General features: G+C 41.6%; 1 protein-coding gene across 2 annotated transcripts in view; it reads right to left on the reverse strand.

Moving 5' to 3' along the window:
• The window catches only part of ATF6 (activating transcription factor 6), a 274,539-nt gene that overhangs the window by 104,137 nt on the left and 150,782 nt on the right, over nucleotides 1-19,620 (reverse strand). For both annotated transcript variants that reach the window (XM_072128529.1, XM_072128530.1), the window contains one exon: nucleotides 2,134-2,316. In XM_072128529.1, the coding sequence (XP_071984630.1) occupies nucleotides 2,134-2,316 (183 nt within the window). The remainder of the gene's footprint in view (nucleotides 1-2,133; nucleotides 2,317-19,620) is intronic.

The following is a 19,620-nucleotide window of genomic DNA, read 5'->3' on the forward strand; positions in this document are numbered from 1 at the left end:
TAGAAAAAAGACGACCGAGGGGAGACCTCATTACAATGTACAAATACCTGAAAGGACAGTACAAGGATCTCTCCAAAGATCTTTTATACCTAGGCCTGTGACCAGGACAAGGGGGCATCCTCTACGCCTACAGGAGAGGCGATTTTACCATCAACATAGACAAAGGTTCTTTACTGTACGAGCAGTGAGACTGTGGAACTCTCTGCCGCAGGAGGTTGTTATGGCGGACTCTATGTACATGTTCAAGAGAGGCCTGGATACCTTTCTGAAGAGGAAAAATATCACGGGTTATAGGGATAAAGCATTTATTTAATTCTTAAAGGTTGGACTTGATGGACTTGTGTCTTTTTCCGGCCTTATATACTATGATACTATGATACTAAGTAATGAAGAAACATATCAGGGGGGGGGCTGTTTGAGCATCTATAGTTTTAATTTAGTGGTGTTGAGGCGTAGACTTATTTAATTAGACCCAATGCTGAAATGCAGCAGCATCTAGAACTAGAAATGGAGCAACAGAGAGAGTAGCGTGTGCTCGTAATCAGGAAAAGTTACCAATAATTTGTGTGTGTCAAACCTAAGGGAGAGCCAGCAAGAAATGTTCGTAAGCCTTTTGCTCTAAAATAATAGGCTCGCTAATAGAGTTTGTTAAAAACAAGCAAGTGTTTTGCTCCAGAAACAAATAAACAAAAAAGGATAACTAGAGCAACTGGCATAACTGCGAAAACGCTCAAGCGTGAATGTACACCAACTCCCTCGATGGATTGTTCCCTCTCCTCTATACATTGAGTGTCAGAAATCTACTCCTACCACATAGAATTTTAATAGTTGTTTTGTACATGTATCCTAGTCAAATACAGATCCTTATGTAGATCTAGATTTATAGATTGACACCAATAAAAGGTAATTTTAATTGTTCAAAGGACCTCTTTTTTGCAGAAATGCAATTTATGTGAATTGAAGTGACCATAGGTCCAGGCCATACAAGTGGTCTTAGGATTATCTATCTTTTTTTCGTAAACACACACACAAATATACCTAGGGCTCTTGATAGTGACACTAGCTACCTTACAGAAAGGGGCAGCTAGTAGTACAAACTACAACTGCATTAAACAAGGGCCAAATGCTTTCCTAATGGCATTAGCAGCTGCAATACATTCAGAAAAAAATACTGGTCACAACAAGTCTCTTGGGCCCCTCTGCTGCAAACTGTGGAAGTTGGGCATCTGGAGGATGATCCTATAATCATTCTCAATGCCACATTTGAAGTGTGGAATTTTTCCACCAAAACAAGATAGCAGGTGTCCACCTTATTTTATCTTTTTTATAGAATTTAGAATTTAATACACATATGATATATTTTACATATCCGTTTTATCCTTCCAATGGATCAGCATTGTACAATCATAGTTGACATGTGTTACCTTAGTATCCAATATAATTATTTAGCGGCGTACATTTTACATCATCTTATAAATTTGACCTCCACAAATCTGGAGATTTCGCTCCAACAATGAACGATCAGGCTTGCCTTGTTAACTACAAAATGACATCATCATCAATTCCATTCTAGCACCTTTGGGACACCTATCTCCCCACAAAACCTCATTCTTTTTGTTAATTTGTAAGCTCCTTCCATTAACAATAAGCTTGTGGAAACATAATTTCTGCGATTTCTTGTGTAGTTCACCACACTGCACTACAAAGGTAAAGTATGGCAGATAAGTTCTGCTCTTCTCTTCATTGGTATGTGTCTAGCGTAATGAGCCTTCACCACTTTAGACTCTGAATAGAGAAAATGCTTAAAGGAAACCTAAAGGTCCTGAATGTTATATCCGTTTTATCAGCAAAACCACTCAGCATAGGGATTAACCAAGATATGATTCTGCATCAGTGTAGCTACAGCATTCTCAATGTATGTTTACTTCATAACGCATCAAATCAAATGGCAGGTTTCCTTTAATGGGAATTGTGCGCTTGTGGGCTGTTTGCGAGACATCAACAGAGGGAACATTACAAACCTCACAGGAAGCCCAGAAATTAAACATAAAAGCTTGTATACGGTGCATTTTCAAGATGTTATTTGAAAGAAGTACCATAAGCTTGAAGGCCAGTAGTTAATATTGATAATACCTCTGAAACAACTTCCTCCAGTAGCTTCTGCAGGGACCCGTTTTCCTTCTTGAGCCTTTCATTTTCGGATAAGGCTGCTCTAAGTCGCACTTCTAAACCTTGCATATATTCTTTCTTTTTCCTTCTAGACTGCAATGCCGACTCACGGTTTTTAATCATCCTCTGTTGCCTTCTTAAGTTAATCTGTGTAAACATCAAGTTTTTATAAAGTTACTATGGCATAAAGAACACAATAAACAACCAATTAACCTACCTACATATGTCAAACATAGAAGAGCATGTCTGAAGTCACAGTTACAGGAAGTAATCTGCATCATAAATTAGCAATATAAACCTTTGAGGTAACCTTCACCTTTCTCCACACCATGGTCCAAATTGGCCATCACCTGTCTCAGACAAAAACTAATATAGTGGACCATCAATATAAGTGAATATTTCTAGTCATGTTACAAGCTAAATAAGTACTGTACAATTGTACTTCCAATAGCACCATTTATTATTCAGAGATGTACAAAAAAGTTACATCATTTTCTTACAACTTTCACTGTCTGGTCTAAAAGCACAGTATATGGGTCAGTATAAATCATGGAGACACCTTACTTTAACACTTTTGCTGGATTTTAAAACCTAAAAAAAATGATTATTCATATTGCTATACACAGCAATAACTTTTTTCTACCAAGCTATGGTGTAATTCTTCATGGGATAATTAGTCATTTTCTATGACAGAATATTTTTTTTATCATTCAGTTTATTAAACACGTGGCATGATTTTAACACATGGCCCTGGAAAATAATACAGTAACCCACAGCGCACATAGGTGTAGGAGGTGTAATGTAGACTTGGCATTTTCTGACACAGGGTAAATTTATATAAGTTGCAACACTTTTCCTGGTCATGTGCCGGATATACATTTCAAAATGAACTTCTATAAAACAAGATGACCATATATAAATTGGCAGCATCCATCTATTAGGTACAAAAATCGACCATATACCGTGATTTAGGACCACGCTAATAAAGGAAGAAAAATTGTACACTGACAATTCAAGTTACAACCTTTAAAAAGGGCCAAAGTGTGAAGTGGGGTATTCTAAAGGAGAATGGAGGAGGGTAGAAAAGGAATGAATAGATGGATGGGTAAAACGGTAGTGGGCGGAATTGTGGATTGGCCACTATTGCCTATGGTGCCGGTATCTGGCATTCCTATAAACTAAATTACCTAAAAGAATGTATTTTGGAGGGGTTTTAAAATCTAGCTATGGCCCCCCAGGTTTTGATGTGTTGTTCAGTGGAAAGATGGGTGTCAACTGTGAGCTCCTCCATCTTGATTAGTAGAGTAAGCTCTGCGAGCAAGTATTATAGTTTAACCCCTAGGCGCACCAGGACTTTATAGTACGTCCCTGCGGCTAGATACGGGGACGTGCTATAACATCCTGCTTCTTGCACCGGCTCACGAATGGAGCCAACACCAGAAGCAGCAGCTGTCAGCTGTCTATCACAGCTGACACCGTGCTTTAACACCGGCGATCAGAGCCGCACCCGATCGCGGGTGTTAACCCCTTACACGCCGCGGTCAAGCATGACCACGGCATGTAAGGATGTTCCGGTTATGGACCAGATCCCCCGTGCCGCCTACCGGAAGAATCGATCCTCTTCTGGGCAGCCCCAAAATCTGCTGAGTGCTCCGGGGCTGCCCGATCTTCTGAGCAGTCAGACCCCTTCCGGGTCTTAATGTAAACTGTCTGAGCATGCGTATGCACCGGCTATAAAGTTTAAAAAGTGTTTTAAACCGCGATACCGCGGTTTAAAACACTAACAAAAATAAGCTCCGGCACCAGCTCACCCTGAGCTGGTGCTCGGTATTTCCATCTGAAACCTGCCACTTCAAGTGGTAGGTTTCCTTTAAGTGTTTTTATGGGAAAGTGACATTTTAGGGGCTTATATTTTTATGTATTCATTTTTTTATTTGTTCTAGTGTGTAAACTGTAGTGTTTTTACTTATCGTATATACTCGAGTATAAGCCGACCCGAGTAGAAACCGAGACCCCTTATTTTACCACCAAAACTCGGAAAAACTATTGACTCCAGTATAAGTCGAGGTTGGGAAATGCATTGGTCACATACCCCCCAGTATATAGCCAGCCAGCCCCCATGTAGTATACAGCCAGCCTGCCAGCCCCCATGTAGTATACAGCCAGCCTGCCAGCCCCCATGTAGTATACAGCCAGCCTGCCAGCCCCCATGTAGTATACAGCCAGCCTGCCAGCCCCCATGTAGTATACAGCCAGCCTGCCAGCCCCCATGTAGTATACAGCCAGCCTGCCAGCCCCCATGTAGTATACAGCCAGCCTGCCAGCCCCCATGTAGTATACAGCCAGCCTGCCAGCCCCCATGTAGTATACAGCCAGCCTGCCAGCCCCCATGTAGTATACAGCCAGCCTGCCAGCCCCCATGTAGTTTTCCCCTTGGCTTATACATGAGTCTATTACAAAAAAAAAAAAATGTACCCACTTAAAAAAAAATAAACTTATATGCTCACCCTCCAATGTCAGCGCGGCTCACCGATGTCCCCGATGTCAGCGTGTCCCGTCTTCTTTCATCTCCGCGGCTTCTCTTCTTTCTTCTTGCTTCTCTCATGGACGCGGCCATGTTTTCTTCCTGGCCGTGCATACTATGACATCAGCAGCGGCCACGTCATAGAAGCGCCTGCTAGAAGAAAACATGGCCGCGTCCATGAGAGAAGCAAGAAGAAAAGAAGACGGGACGCGCTGACATTGGTGAGCCGCGCTGACATTGGTGAGCCGCGCTGACATTGGTGAGCCGCGCTGGCATCGGAGGGTGAGTATATAAGTTTCTTTTTAAGTGCTGTGGGGGCCGGCTGTATACTACATGGGGGCTGGCAGGCTGGCTGTATACTACATGGGGGCTGGCAGGCTGGCTGTATACTACATGGGGGCTGGCAGGCTGGCTGTATACTACATGGGGGCTGGCAGGCTGGCTGTATACTACATGGGGGCTGGCAGGCTGGCTGTATACTACATGGGGGCTGGCAGGCTGGCTGTATACTACATGGGGGCTGGCAGGCTGGCTGTATACTACATGGGGGCTGGCAGACTGTATACTACATGATGGCTGGCAGGCTGTATACTACATGGGGGCTGGCTAGCTGTATACTACTGGGAGCTGGCTGGCTATATACTGGGGGGTATGTGACCAATGCATTTCCCACCCTCGACTTATACTGGAGTCAATAGTTTTTCCGAGTTTTGGTGGTAAAATAAGGGGTCTCGGCTTCTACTCGGGTCGGCTTATACTCGAGTATATACGGTAAGTAAAAACACTACAGTTTACACACTAGAACAAATAAAAAAATGAATACATAAAAATATAAGCCCCTAAAATGTCACTTTCCCATAAAAACACTTAAAGGAAACCTACCACTTGAAGTGGCAGGTTTCAGATGGAAATACCGAGCACCAGCTCAGGGTGAGCTGGTGCCGGAGCTTATTTTTGTTAGTGTTTTAAACCGCGGTATCGCGGTTTAAAACACTTTTTAAACTTTATAGCCGGCGCAGGGAGGTACGCGCTCAGCGCTTACCATGCGCGCGGCTCTCCTTCACTTCCTATGTACGCCTCCCTGCGCCGGCTATAAGGTTTAAAACACTAACAAAAATAAGCTCCGGCACCAGCTCACCCTGAGCTGGTGTTCGGTATTTCCATCTGAAACCTGCCACTTCAAGTGGTAGGTTTCCTTTAATAAAGTATAAAAAAAACCCACATATTTGGCATTGCCACGTCTGAAACAATCTGTATAATAAAACGGAATTGTTACTGGACCCGCACGGTAAACGTCGGAGGAAAAAAAGCAAAAAACTTTTCAAAGAAAGACCATTTTTAATTAATACCTTTTAAAAAAATGCTCTAAAAAGTGATAGACGTTCCACATTCTAAAATGAGTCCACTAAAAAGAACAACTCTTCTTGCAAAAAAATAAGCCCCTAACCAGATTTGTCAGGCGAAAAATAAAAGTTATGCATATGAAAAGATGGTGATGCTAAAATGAACAAGATTTTCTCCAAATTAGTTTTTATTCAGTACAATTGAATAAAATACACAAAACCCCCACATATTTGGTATCGCTGCGTCCGTAACAATCTGCATAATAAAAATGAATCCTTTGCAAAACTGCAACGTCCTATGGTACTAGCTGGAATGGCGTTACCAAACATATATGTTTACTACCTAGCAGGCCATCTGAAATTCTTGGGCCCTTGGTTAGGCACCCCAAACACTGTGGGGGAATGGCACACTACCACAGCTAACTGAGCTGAATGACAGCCAATTCTGGTCAGAAGTAGGGATAAAGACCCTGGGTGACATGTATGTAGATGATGTGCTAGTTTCCTTTGACTATCTGCGAGAGAGGTATGACATCCCACACAGGCAGTTCCATAGATATCTCCAGATCCGCCATGCTCCATCTGCACAGTTCCCAACCCCAGGCTTGCATGTCACCAAATACCCACTAATTGGAGTAATACATTCACAGGGACACGCAGGACTCATCTCACTAATATATTTCCATCTTATTAATGCTAAAGCATCCTCCACCCCCCTGCCAGCTCTAGCCAAATGGAGGTCTTTGATGCCCAACCTAGATGAAGAACAAGTGGCAGAGCTGTACCAATCGCATCTTTTTGTCTCACCTGCGGATAACAATAGGATGATACAACTACATGTCATACATCAAAGCTATCTTACGCCCCTTAGACTCTTTAAGATGAAACGGGTCGCCACCCCCGAATGTCACAGGTGGACTTCCACCACATGATATGGCACTGCTCAGTTCTGCAAGGATTCTGGCAGGAGGTCCTAAACTTGTTGATATCAATACTAGAAAAGCCCATTCCATGCACCCTAGAAATATGTATGTTCGACATTTTAGATGAAGAGGTCTGTACGCATTATGAGAGAGTATTTCTGCGAGAGACACTGTTTTTGGCTAGGAAATCCATTGTGTTGCGGTGGATGGACCCTAGACCCCCCACGTGTAACATGTGGAAGGGTTTGGTGAATACAATAATACCATATGAAAAGGTGGTATACAAACATAGGAAATGTCTTGCAAAATTCAACAAAATATGGGACAGATGGTGCAACTCATCGTCCACATCCCCAGGGCCTGGAGACATTGCAGCCGCCATGGGGAACCGGACCTAATTAAGGTGTAACACATAAGTCAGAACATGTGGTAACCGCGCTTTACATTATAGCAAGTGACCAGGACCTATTGGTCAGTTTACCTCCGATCCCTTTTAATCTGGTATGAACATAATAAAATACAAAGCAGCAAGTTTGGTATGATGTTTTTTTCTTTTTAATGTAATGTTAATGTAAAGGTGTGAAACTCGATTACTTGTACAATCACCTGGAATCGCATGTCATGATGCAAGCATTTCTTCATACAATTAATCTATGTAACAAATGTACAGCACTTTTCTTGTAAATGATGTTTGCGAACTTTAATAAAACAGAGTTTAAAAAAAAAGAATCGTTATTAGATCTGCAAAGTGAAACCCATAAAAAAACAAAAATACCACTCCAAAAAGAAAATTTTTTATTAATACTATAAATATGCTCTAAAAAGTGATTAAAAAAATGTTATGCACTCTTAAATAAGAACACTAAGAACAATCCTTCTCACAAAAAATAAGCCCTCAACAGATTTGTGAGGCGAAGGATAAAGTTCTAGATATAAAAGTCGGTGATGCTAAAATTAAAAACATTTTTTGCCAAATTACTTTTTATTCAGTAAAAATGTGGAAAAAATATAAAATCTATAACGGTAAATGGTATTTTCATCTTTATAGTATGGTAATGGCCAAAAAAAAACATTTTTTCCTACAAATTAATGATTTTCTTTTCCTCCATAAACAAAGAGTTAATAAAATCTCACCAATTGGCTATAGATGCCCCAAAATTAAGTACCAGAAAAGTGCATCTCATGTGGCAAAAGAAATAAGCCCCTATAGGTCCACATCAAAAAAGAAAAAAATATAGCCTGTACAATTTGACATAGCAAATGTGCTCTGCATGGCGCCTCCTTTCATTCTATGCCCGGCAGTGCGTCCATACAGCAGGTTACCACCACATATAAGGTATCGGTGTACTCGAGAGAAATTGGGTATCAAACTTTGTGGAGCCTTTTTTCATTTAATCCATTGCAAATGTTTAATTTTCCACCCAAAAGGAAAGTATTGTTAAAAAATATTACAATTTGTAGACTGCACCTCCATTTTGTTTTAACCCCTATAAAACACCTAAAGGGTTAACAACCTTCTTAAAAGTGGTTTTTCATACATTGAGGGGTGTAGTTTCCATAATGGGGTAATTTACGAGTCTAACTATTATTTAGGCCCCTCACAGTCAATTAGAAGTTGAGCAGGTCCATCTAAATACAGATTTTGGTGATTTTACTAAAAATTTGAAAAATGGTACCTAAATTCTGAACATTTTAGTAAATATATGGAATCTTAAAAAATCATGCCAACATAAAGCAGACATTTGGGAAATATAAGTTATGAATTTATTTGGGTGCTATATCTGCATCAAAAGTAGAGAACTTTGAAAATAAAGAATTTTTCCAAATTTCTTTTTTTTCATAACTAGACACAAAAGATATCATCCAAATTTTTAAACTAATTTGAAGTACAATGTGTCACGAGAAAACATTCTCAAAATCCCCTGGATATCTCATAGCGTTCCAAAGCTATAACCACTTATAGTGACACAGGGCAAATTTGAAAAATGGGACTGCGTCCAAAAGGCCAAAAGAGGCTGAGTCCCGTAGGGGTTAAGAATTCAAAAATGCTTTTTCCCCATAACCCGTGATATTTCTGCTCTCCAACAAAAGCTTCTCTTAAACATGTACATAGAGTAAGCCATAACAACCTCATCCATAGTCTCACTGCTTTTACAGTAAAGAACCTTTGTCAATCTGTCATTGTATTCTAGTCCCCTATTCCCCTAATAATCTTGGTTGGTTTCCTCTGCACCTGTTCCAGTTCTACTATGTCCTTTTTATACACTGGTGCCCAAAACTGTACACAATATACCATGTGTGGTCTGACCAGTGATTTGTAAACTATGGCCTTATGAGAATATATTCCCCTCTTGATACATCCCATAATTGTATTTGCTTTAGCAGCAGGTGCCTGGCTCTTGTCACTTAAGTTTACTATCCACCAATACCCCAAACTTTTTCAGCTACAGTTTTACCAAGTAATTGACTGTTTAGGACATAATTATACTTTTTGTTTCCATGCCCCAATTGCGTAACTTTACATTTATCTACATTAAACCTCATCAACCATTTCTCTGCCCACTTCTCAAGCTTCTACAAATCCCTCTTGAAGGCTAAACTATCAACCTCACTATTAATTACTTTACACAGCTTAGTATCATCTGCAAATATTGAAACATGACTGTGTAAACCCACTACAAGGTCATTAATAAAAATATTAACCCCTTAACAATCTGGCCCTTCGTTTTTTCATTTCCATTTTTCACTCCCCACCTTCAAAAAAAATCTATAAACTTATTTTTACACAAAGAGCTCTGTGAAGGCTTGTTTTCTGCATAACAAATTGCATTTCATAGTGATGGTTTTTAATTTTCCATGTTGTGTATTGGGAAGCAGAAAAAAAAATTCAAATGCAGGGAAAATGGTGAAAAAACATATTTGCGCCATTTTCTTGTGGGCTTGGATATTACGGCTTTCACTGTGCGCCCCAAACAACATGTCTGCTTTATTCTTTGGGTCTGTGCGATCACGGGGATAACAAATTTGATTTTGCCATCTCCTGAGGCTAATAAATTTTTCATTCTTTGGTGTACGGAGTTGTGGGTGGTGTAATTTTTTGCGACTTTTGATTTTGTTTTTGAGGACGTTGCTGCAATATGCAGCAAGGACTTACCGGCTATGGAGAGGGATCAGCCCATAAGGGGTTAAAAAGAAGTAGCCCCAATACTGACCCCTGTGGCACTCCACTGGTAACGTCAACCTAATCTGAGAATGTTCCATTAATGATGACCCTCTGTTCTCTATCACTAAGCCAATTACTTACCAAAATACACATATACACATATATTTTCCCCTAGTCCCAGCCATCTCATATGTACCAACCGTGCCAAATGCCTTTGAAAAGTCCATATTCCAAAGATTTATTTAACACAGTCCAACAAGAACTCAAGAAGCTTTGTTCAGGATAAAACAAAAGTATAATGTCCTTAGTTTCAGGGCAGCAGTACAAAAGAATAGTCAACCAATGCCTCTCTCCCAGCTTTTCAGGCTTTTGCTCCCGCTGTGTAGTCCAGGACCTGCACTTGGTCTTCTCTTTAGAACAACAGCACCCAGCAACTCTTGCCTCTGTCAATTTGCTCCTCAACAATCTGAACACCGACACCTACAGCTAAAAGGTCAGGTATATAACAGGTCATGGAGTATGGAGAGGAGCCATCAAGGCAGGAACCCTGCAACATCTAAACCATGGATCTAACGTCTAGTTAAAAAATCATTAACCCTAAAACATTGAGACCAGGAACCTTAAAGGGACATACTGCCCATCTATCACTCTACCAAGTGATGGTTTACAGTATATATACGGTAGGTGTGCATTGTATACTGTATGCATGAACTGTTTAGACAGGACTTATCAACCTGAGCTGAGCTGAGCATTATCCACAGCAGCCGGTGGATGGTGCAGCGATTTATTACTTATGTCAGGGACAACACAGTGATTCCAGCATTCTCTGAAGCAGTGCATAATTAGAGTATGAGGTGAAACTCAGAGCCCGCCACAGGACCGACAGAGCCTCATGATCATAATTTAATAATTGTTAATCAAAATATATTTCTGCATCAGTGCAGCTATGGCATTCTCAAGGTTTGCTTGGTTCATAATGCATAAGATCAAACTGTAGATTTCCTTTAACACCCTGTTGTTAATTTCCAGGAGGCATTATTGCAAAATTGCATAAAAAAAGTTGTACCCAGTTCCTTGGGTAGGTGAGGTATGTGGTGGGTTAGGTCCCAATCAGTTTTGCGCCACCTTGCTGTGCCCCTCTGCAGCAGGGGTGGGATCCCGCTGCCAGTTGTTACATTTACAACGGACTGTAAACCAAAATATAGCACTGGACACCACAAATAGTGGTGTAACTGAAGCTGCGTTTACACATTTATAGCTTTGAAACACAATCCAGACAAAATGTGAGAGCACCACCTGAGCTTTACTTCCCTATATGGCAAGCACCCATTGATTTATTTGGTATATGCATTCCAGATATGCATTTATATGTGCAGCGAATTGGTAAATTTTTGTGTGTGCTATTTTTACTGCTGGTGGTACTCATTGTAACTGATCAAATAGCTGTCGGCCTCTTGGAGTTTCTTTATATGATTTTTAATGGGCACATCATGCCATTTATTGGCCTTCCTAATGATGCTTTTTTACTGTATTTTTTGTTTTGAGGGGGGAACTCCACCTAGGGAACCAAATGCCTCGTCCCGTCCCTGCAGTTAGCTGTAGTTTTAATTTTAAGCACTTCATTTGCTCAAAAAGGTTATTCATGTATGCACACTTAGACGCCATGAGAGGAATTAGAAATATAATTCTTTTTATTATATCACGAGTTACACATGAGACCCCTGGCTCGCCCGCCCCTGCACACGTCACCTACCCACATCCTGACGCTGTCCTAAAGGCTCGCTTGTAGCATCAGGCATTCTCGGGTCTGTGTGGTCAGCATCTCTCGTATCATGCGCATGGACATGCCCAGATGAAGCGGTGCCGGCCACATGATCCCCGCATTCATCTGCAAATGTGCCACACTACGCTGCTGACTCGGAGTAGCCACGTGCGGTGCCAGAATGCCTGACACGGTCAGTAATAGTGTCGGATAGTGGGCGGGACGTGGAAAGGTGGCATATTGTGATACAAATGTGAAGCATTTGGAGTGTGTCACATTCTAATTGATGTAATTATCATTCAATGTGGCCTATTAAGTTTCTAGTAAGGACTATACAAAATGGAGTAAAACCTTGTCCTTTGTCTCATCCAGGATGTGATCATGCAGTGTTAAAAGCGATCGTTGATACATATGTTACAAAATGATGATGTGACAGTATCGAATATGAATAATGCCTTTGTTCATTTCATGTTCATATATGATACAAAATGATGATGCAGCAGTATCTAATACAGATGACGCCTTTGTTTATGAAATGTTATAAAAGCAAGGGGATTTTGACAGGGGGCAGGGACTTTCCAGACATGACAAGTGGACGCACGTCTGTCTGTGATGCAAGTCGGGAAACTGCCTTCCTCTGTAGAGGTCCCCCGAAAGGGAAGTGATGCTACAATATCCGGTAAATATATTGATGTTTGCTTCTCATGATTATAAGTAGAAAAGTGTAACCATCATTTCAAAAAACTTTTGATATGTTGTAGGGCAGGTAATTTTAAAGAGAACCCGTCATGCAAAATAACCCCCCTAAACTAAATATATTTTCATAAACTGCCATTAGAGAGCATTGCCTCTATCCCTTCATTGTCCCTCTACATGCCTGTAAACCTAAGCAATGAGGTCCTAAAGCTGTATGCAAATGACCTGTGAAATGTCCAATGAAGCATTAGCATATTCAAGCTGTCCACTCTATTCATGAGTGGGAGGCACAGCCACACCCCCAGTGCATGACTGACAGCCTGTACAATGGTGTGAGGCTGTATAATGATGTGCTTCCTGGTGCTGGTGGCCTCACCCCCTGCAGCCTGTGTGTGTGTATAGGAGAGATACAGCAGCTCCAGGCAGCCATGTTACAGCAGAACATGTCAGATTCATGTGTAGCTGATGTCTGTGTCTCTCACCTGTATATTAGGAGGATGCAGCATGTCAGCAGATGCAGCACACACTAGCCATGCTTTACTATACATTACACACAGACCTGAGCAGGGGGAGGAGAGGGGAGGGGTAACAGGGGTGACATCACTGCCTCTGACCATGTGACCAGCCTCATGTACATAATAAAGAATAGATTATTTTACAATGAATAATGTATGAAATAACTAGATAAAGGCTGGGGTGGATCCTTGTGAGCTGCTCCAACAGGTAGAGGTGACAGGACAAGTGACACAGACCTGATGACAGGTGTCCTTTAAGCCTTTTTGCAATTGGATTAGTTACCCGAATCTTGCTCCTTCCTCTTGTATTCTGAAGACTTCCCCTAGATGGCAGTGACTGCTCAGATAGCTGTTACTATGGACATTCTGTCTTCATAAAGAAGACTATGGAACAGGAGACACGCCCCCATCCTCCTCCCTGCACACAGCTGATTACCTCATGTGTCACTGCCCCAGCACTCAGTCATGTGAAGGGAGAAGCCCTCAATAATGTAGTGACCAAACACCTGAACTTGTCTCTCCTTAGCTTTCCCTACATTTGTATGTAACAAAATAATCCACACAGACAAACTGCAGCCCCCTCCCCTCCCCCATCCCCTCACGCAAGGAAGTGGCAGGAGACACTCTCCAAGCTGTCCTCTCATGTGCTGTGCTGAAGTTTTACCTAGATAGGTAGGTACCTACATAGATAGATATATAGATAGATAGGTTATGCATAGATTGATAGCTCTGGTGTCACTGGTCAGCAGCGTGAGCTTGTGATGAGGTGGCAGGAGGCAGGCTCCGCCCCTCCATCTTGCTGATTGTAGTTTTTTTGAGAGCTGGAAACCCTGGTTGCTATGGGCCAAAAAAGGTACTAAATGAGGACCGAGAGGCAAAATACTTTGAGGAATGATTCCCAGGAACACCTGGAGCAGAATTATGCATTTTATTATATGGTTTTATGTAATTTTCAATAATAAAGCATTACTGTTTTATTAATCCCAATCTGTGTGTTGGTGAGCGCTTCATATGCTTGGGCACCGCCCGCACTTAGCTGACTTAGTAATACACATGTGCAGGGGAGGGCCGAACCAGGGGGGTGGGAGTATTCTCCTCATGGAGGAGCGGTTTCCCGAGGGTGGGGGATCACAGAGCACGTCATTTAACGCTAATATACAAGTTATCTTTTGTTCTATAAAACATATTTTTCATACAAAACATGTTTAGCAGTGTATACGCAAAGCTCTATGTGGACAGGTTTCCTTTAAAGTAAAGTCTTTAGTGTTAGCTGACTCTAGCAGTTCAAAGGGGGACCTGGTAATTTAGCACTCCTGATAAATTCCAGGTAGGGATTTTTAATTTGAAATAAGATCTTTATCTGGAAGTAGCCTTCACAAACGTTTTTATCCATCTATGTTCTCAAAGGGAAGAAGGCCCCTAGGGCAGATATATGGATTTAAATGAACTGGTCTTCAGTCCTTTCTTGAATACTGCTTGCAAGATCTGAGAGCTATTGGGAGATGACTGATTAGGTGGATCTGGCCCACAGAAAAACAAATCTGTTACATATTTTCGAGTATATGGCAAAGGTTACTGGTTTACGAATTGCCTTCAAGGTGGAATTACTATATGTCTGGAATTTAGGAACCAGGCCAAAAGGTTGAGAGACTGAGTCGTCAGTTGATACACCAGGCCTTGGTGTAGAATATGTTCCCGTGGGGAGGGGGGAGTAAAATCAGATCTGTTATGCCCAGATCTCTCAGGGCACAAAACAAGTCCTTTTTAGGCCAAAATGGAAAATTAGAATTACCGTTGCTTTGTCCATTAGAATTTTCAGTATTACCTTTGAAATTACAGGAATCAGAGGAAGGGGGGAGGGGGAAAGCATACATTAGAGGAGCAATCCACTTGTGGCCGAATGCGTACACTTGGGATACAGAGTTAGTTTTGTCCAGAGAGAAGAAACTGTCCATTTTTGTATTTGCTTTGGTGCCAAATAAGTCTACAGTTGGCTGCCCCCACAGCTGTGTACTCTGTAAATAGACCTAGTTGTTCAGAGACCATTTAGAAGGTCTTGCCTCCTGTTGCCCCCTTGACGTCAGAGATACGTCGCCGTAATTACATTGCCAGAATGAAGCCTAACATGGGAGTCTTTCAAATACTGTGAGCTTGATTTCAAGGCTTCCCAAGCCGCCCTCAATGCTCAGTAGAGCGTCTCTAACTGACATGGGCCACAGGCCTTGGAGATCATCTTACCCCAGGTATTCCCCCAACTGGATGGTTTTGATAGGTCAGTGTAACCAGGGAATCCCCTTTTTTAGATGATGCTCTCTTGTCCATCGTACCAGGGATGACTTGGTGGATGGCGGTAGTGGAATCTTCTGATCTAGAGAGAAAGTGTTTTTAGTCCATGAAGATAGGATCCAGCTATGAAATGTTTGTGTGTGACTCAGACTCCACTGAACTGAACATATGCAGGCAGTCAGGATTTTCACAGTTTCTCTCAGGGTACAATTGTGGCGTTTCAGAAAAGTTGTTATATTATATATTTGACATCTGAATTTTTGAATTTAGCAGAGTCCCTACAAAGATAGTGTCTGTACTGAGAGATGCTGAATTTATTATTCAGCCTAGCTGTCCATAATCAGTTACTCTTCCGTCCACCAGATTATTAAAAGGTCGTCCAAATACGGAATAAATTGCACCTTACTTGTTCTTAAAAAGTACTTGGAGGGGATGAGACAGATTATTTTCCCCACTGGAGAGGTGTTTTTGCCAACCTTACAAATTTCTCAGATGGTAGATATATTGGCACATGATAATATGCGTCATTCAGGTCTATCGTACACATAAAGGCATCCAGATGAATAAGGCTGGTGGCTGCGACGATCTTCTCCATTTTGAATTTCCTTTTTTTAAATCATTGGTCTTTTTGATTAGAAACAAACAATAATGTCCGTTTATAGCTGTATTTGCAGAAACTGGAGTTCATAGTATCATAGTAAAAGAGGTTAGAAAAAGACATCAGTCCATCAAGTCCAACCTATACATTATATTGAACTGAACCTGGCCGCATGCACCACAATCCAAATACCTGCGTAAGCAGGTTAAGCCCTGAAAAAGATGCACAGTCTGACTAAAGTGCCCAATATTCCATGTGTGGTCTGATGAGTGATTTGTATAAAAGGGCAAAACTATGTCCTTATCATAATAATCTATTTCATTCTTGATACATCCCATAATTTTAATCGCTTTATCGGCAAATGCTTGGCTCTGATCACTGAAATAGAGTTTACTATCCACCAATAACCCCAAGTATTTATTCTCCATCAGTTACCACCTGCATGTATTGTAGTTTCAGGACTTCCTGTCATAACTGAATAAAAAGTTTGGGTTGATCGAGAGAAAGACAAGTTAGTTTCAATTTGTGTCCATTTTTTTAAAATTCAGGATCCAGGGATTTGATATTATACAAGTCCATTGTCGGTGGAACTGAGGAAGCCCCCACCACTTTGGCTTCATTGTTTTCTGAAGGATTGTGTTGAGTTGCTGGAAATACTCTCTCATTTGGGGTAATTCCATCTCCTTTATTTCCCTTTTTTTATTTAAAGGTCACAAAGGAAAGTTTTTTTTGGGTTACCTGAACCTCTGGAAAGCCGTTCTTTTTTGTCCACAGCTTTTTCCAAGATTGCATCCAACTCTGGTCCAAAAACACACTCCCAGGAATGGGATTCCACATAACTTAGACACAACTTAGACTTGGAACCTAAAGTCTCCCTTCCACTGTCTATGGTTGAGTCGGAAAGTGCCCCTTCTTTAGCACTAAACCACACACATCCCGCAGAAGCATCAACCATGACTGCAGTGGCAGATTTTAGAGTTGGTATGGTGTCTAACAAGACCTCTCTTTGTGTTCCATTCTTATTATGCTTTTCAAATTCTGACAACCAAAAAAACAAGGTGCGGGAGACAGATGTTGTAACTATAGATTTCAAGTTTAGAATTCTCGATTCCCAGGTCTTCTTTAGAAGACTGTCCACCTTGCTATCTAACAGATCTTTCTGCTGTATAGTCTTCAAATGGAAGGTCCAACTTCTTCACAGTCTCGGTCACGTGAATATCCACCATGGGGAGAGGGGGGGAGGAGCGTTACTGTGTGCACCAACACACAATTTTCCCATCTGCTCCATACTGTTCCTATTGATCCCCAACTGTTCCCTCCTTGCGTGATCACACTTGTCCTCAGTTTTTCCCATCTCCTGCCTGTCCCTTCTGAACCCAAATGCCCTTTTCATTGCGCCGTGTGAATAGTGCACAGTATCAGGTTGTCTTAGGGCAAGCTAGGTGCATTTGTAGTGCCTTTTTGCGCGGTGCACACAGGGTTTTTTAAATTTTTGGTGCCAGGTATTTTTTTTCCAGAGCGCCGTTGGTGTACTCGTAGCTGGGTGCACTTATCTTTTTTTTGTGTGCAATGTCTGAGAAGACATACACCATGTTGGAGACAATAGCCCCAAACCCCTGATGACGCCATGCTAGGTGGCGAAAAATGTAACTTTTTTATTTTTCCATGTACAGAGCTGTGTGACGGTTTATTGCTGATAGCACATTGTAATGCATGGGTTAACCCGAAGTAGCTTCTTGGGGGTTTCTGTTGTACTGGTACCTCAGGGGCACCTCTTTGCCTCCTGAGCCCTGCTGTGTGCCCAGCCTGTCAATTATTGGCACATGTGTGGTATTGCAATACTCGGGACAATTGGCAGAAATATTTTTCTGGTGTTTGTCTAAAGTGCCGTGGGTTGGGCACAATATATTAGGCACCAAAATGACAACAAAAAAAAAAACACACCAGAAAAACATTAGATTTTGGCCAGCATGTTGGGTGTTAAAATGCTCACCACAACCCCAGATAAATTTTATGCGGGGTCTAGTTTCCTAAATGGTGATGTCTTAGCCTGCTAAAAACCCAGTAGCACCAACTCTATTCTGGACATCGCTGTGCCAAAAAGCTGCAGTTGATATCCACATGTCTGGTACTGCCATACTTGGAAGAAGTAGGGCAGAAATTTTGAGATGTATATTTACCTCAAATTCCTTCTGAATGTCTCCATTTTAGGGCTAAATGAGAATAATCTTATTCTAAAACTGAAATTTAAACATTTCCAATCAATTTTTGTTTCCTTCTGGAGAAATAAATTACAGGGTTAACAGACTTCTCAAATGCAGATTTGAATAGGTTGAGATGTTAGGTTCATAAAATGATGTTACTTGTGGGGGTTTATAGTACATAAGCCTTTAAAGGGCACTTCAAAACTGAATTCATAAAAAAATTTTTTTTTTTTTAATCTCATGAAAATCTGAGAAATTGCTACTAAGACTTGAAACCTCAGATTCGTAAAAAAAAAAAATGGAAACGTAAAACAAATTATGGAAATAAAAATAAGACCAATGGCAAAAGGTTTCTACAAAAAAAAAAAAAAGTCATTTGACTTTTTTTTTATCTAAAAAGTAGAACATTTCAAACTTTGAAACTGTAGTTTTTTTTTAAAATTTTTCATAAATTATTGAATTTTTACCCCCCAAAAAAGAAACTGATCACCAAAATGACACTACTAACAAACTACAATGTTTCACGAGAAAAAAAAATCTCAAAATCACAGGGATATCTTAAAGTGTTGAAAAGTTATTACCACAGGAAGAGACACTGGTCAAATTTTTAAAATGGACCGAGCCTTAATGTACAAACCGGCTGCGCCCTTAAGCGGTTAAGCTGAATTTGTATGCAAGTCGGAACTGTATATTTTAGCATTGTAACCCCAGGCAAAATGTTTCCAGTCTCTGTAACATTTGGATTTTAAAACGTTTGGGTTGTTGTGAAAGTTGACAATAAATCTTATTTGCAGACAACTTTGATACCTTATATCAGTGGTGGCGAACCTATGGCACTGGTGCCAGAGGCGGCACTCGGAACCCTCTCTGTGGGCACCTAGGACATCACCCCAGAATGAAGTTCACCAGACAGAACTCAAAGTACCTGCCTGCAGAATCTTCCTACAATAATAGATGAATTTGCCCTCCTCCTTTCAACTGCGTTGGTGTCCTTGGGAGACTGAAGGATTGAAAGTTGTCAATGAACAAGGAGAAATACATTACTGCTTAAATTGGGCCAGGGGGCGGGATGGATCCATACTCCATGGGCCAGGGGGCGGGATGGCTCCATACTCCATGGGCCAGGGGGCGGGATGGCTCCATACTCCATGGGCCAGGGGGCGGGATGGCTCCATACTCCATGGGCCAGGGGGCGGGATGGCTCCATACTCCATGGGCCAGGGGGCGGGATGGCTCCATACTCCATGGGCATGGGGGCGGGATGGCTCCATACTCCATGGGCATGGGGGCGGGATGGCTCCATACTCCATGGGCATGGGGGCGGGATGGCTCCATACTCCATGGGCCAGGGGGAGGGATGGCTCCATACTCCATGGGCCAGGGGGAGGGATGGCTCCATACTCCATGGGCCAGGGGGAGGGATGGCTCCATACTCCA

Source organism: Engystomops pustulosus, chromosome 10 (genome assembly GCF_040894005.1).
Source record: "Engystomops pustulosus chromosome 10, aEngPut4.maternal, whole genome shotgun sequence".
Classification (NCBI taxonomy): domain Eukaryota; kingdom Metazoa; phylum Chordata; class Amphibia; order Anura; family Leptodactylidae; genus Engystomops; species Engystomops pustulosus.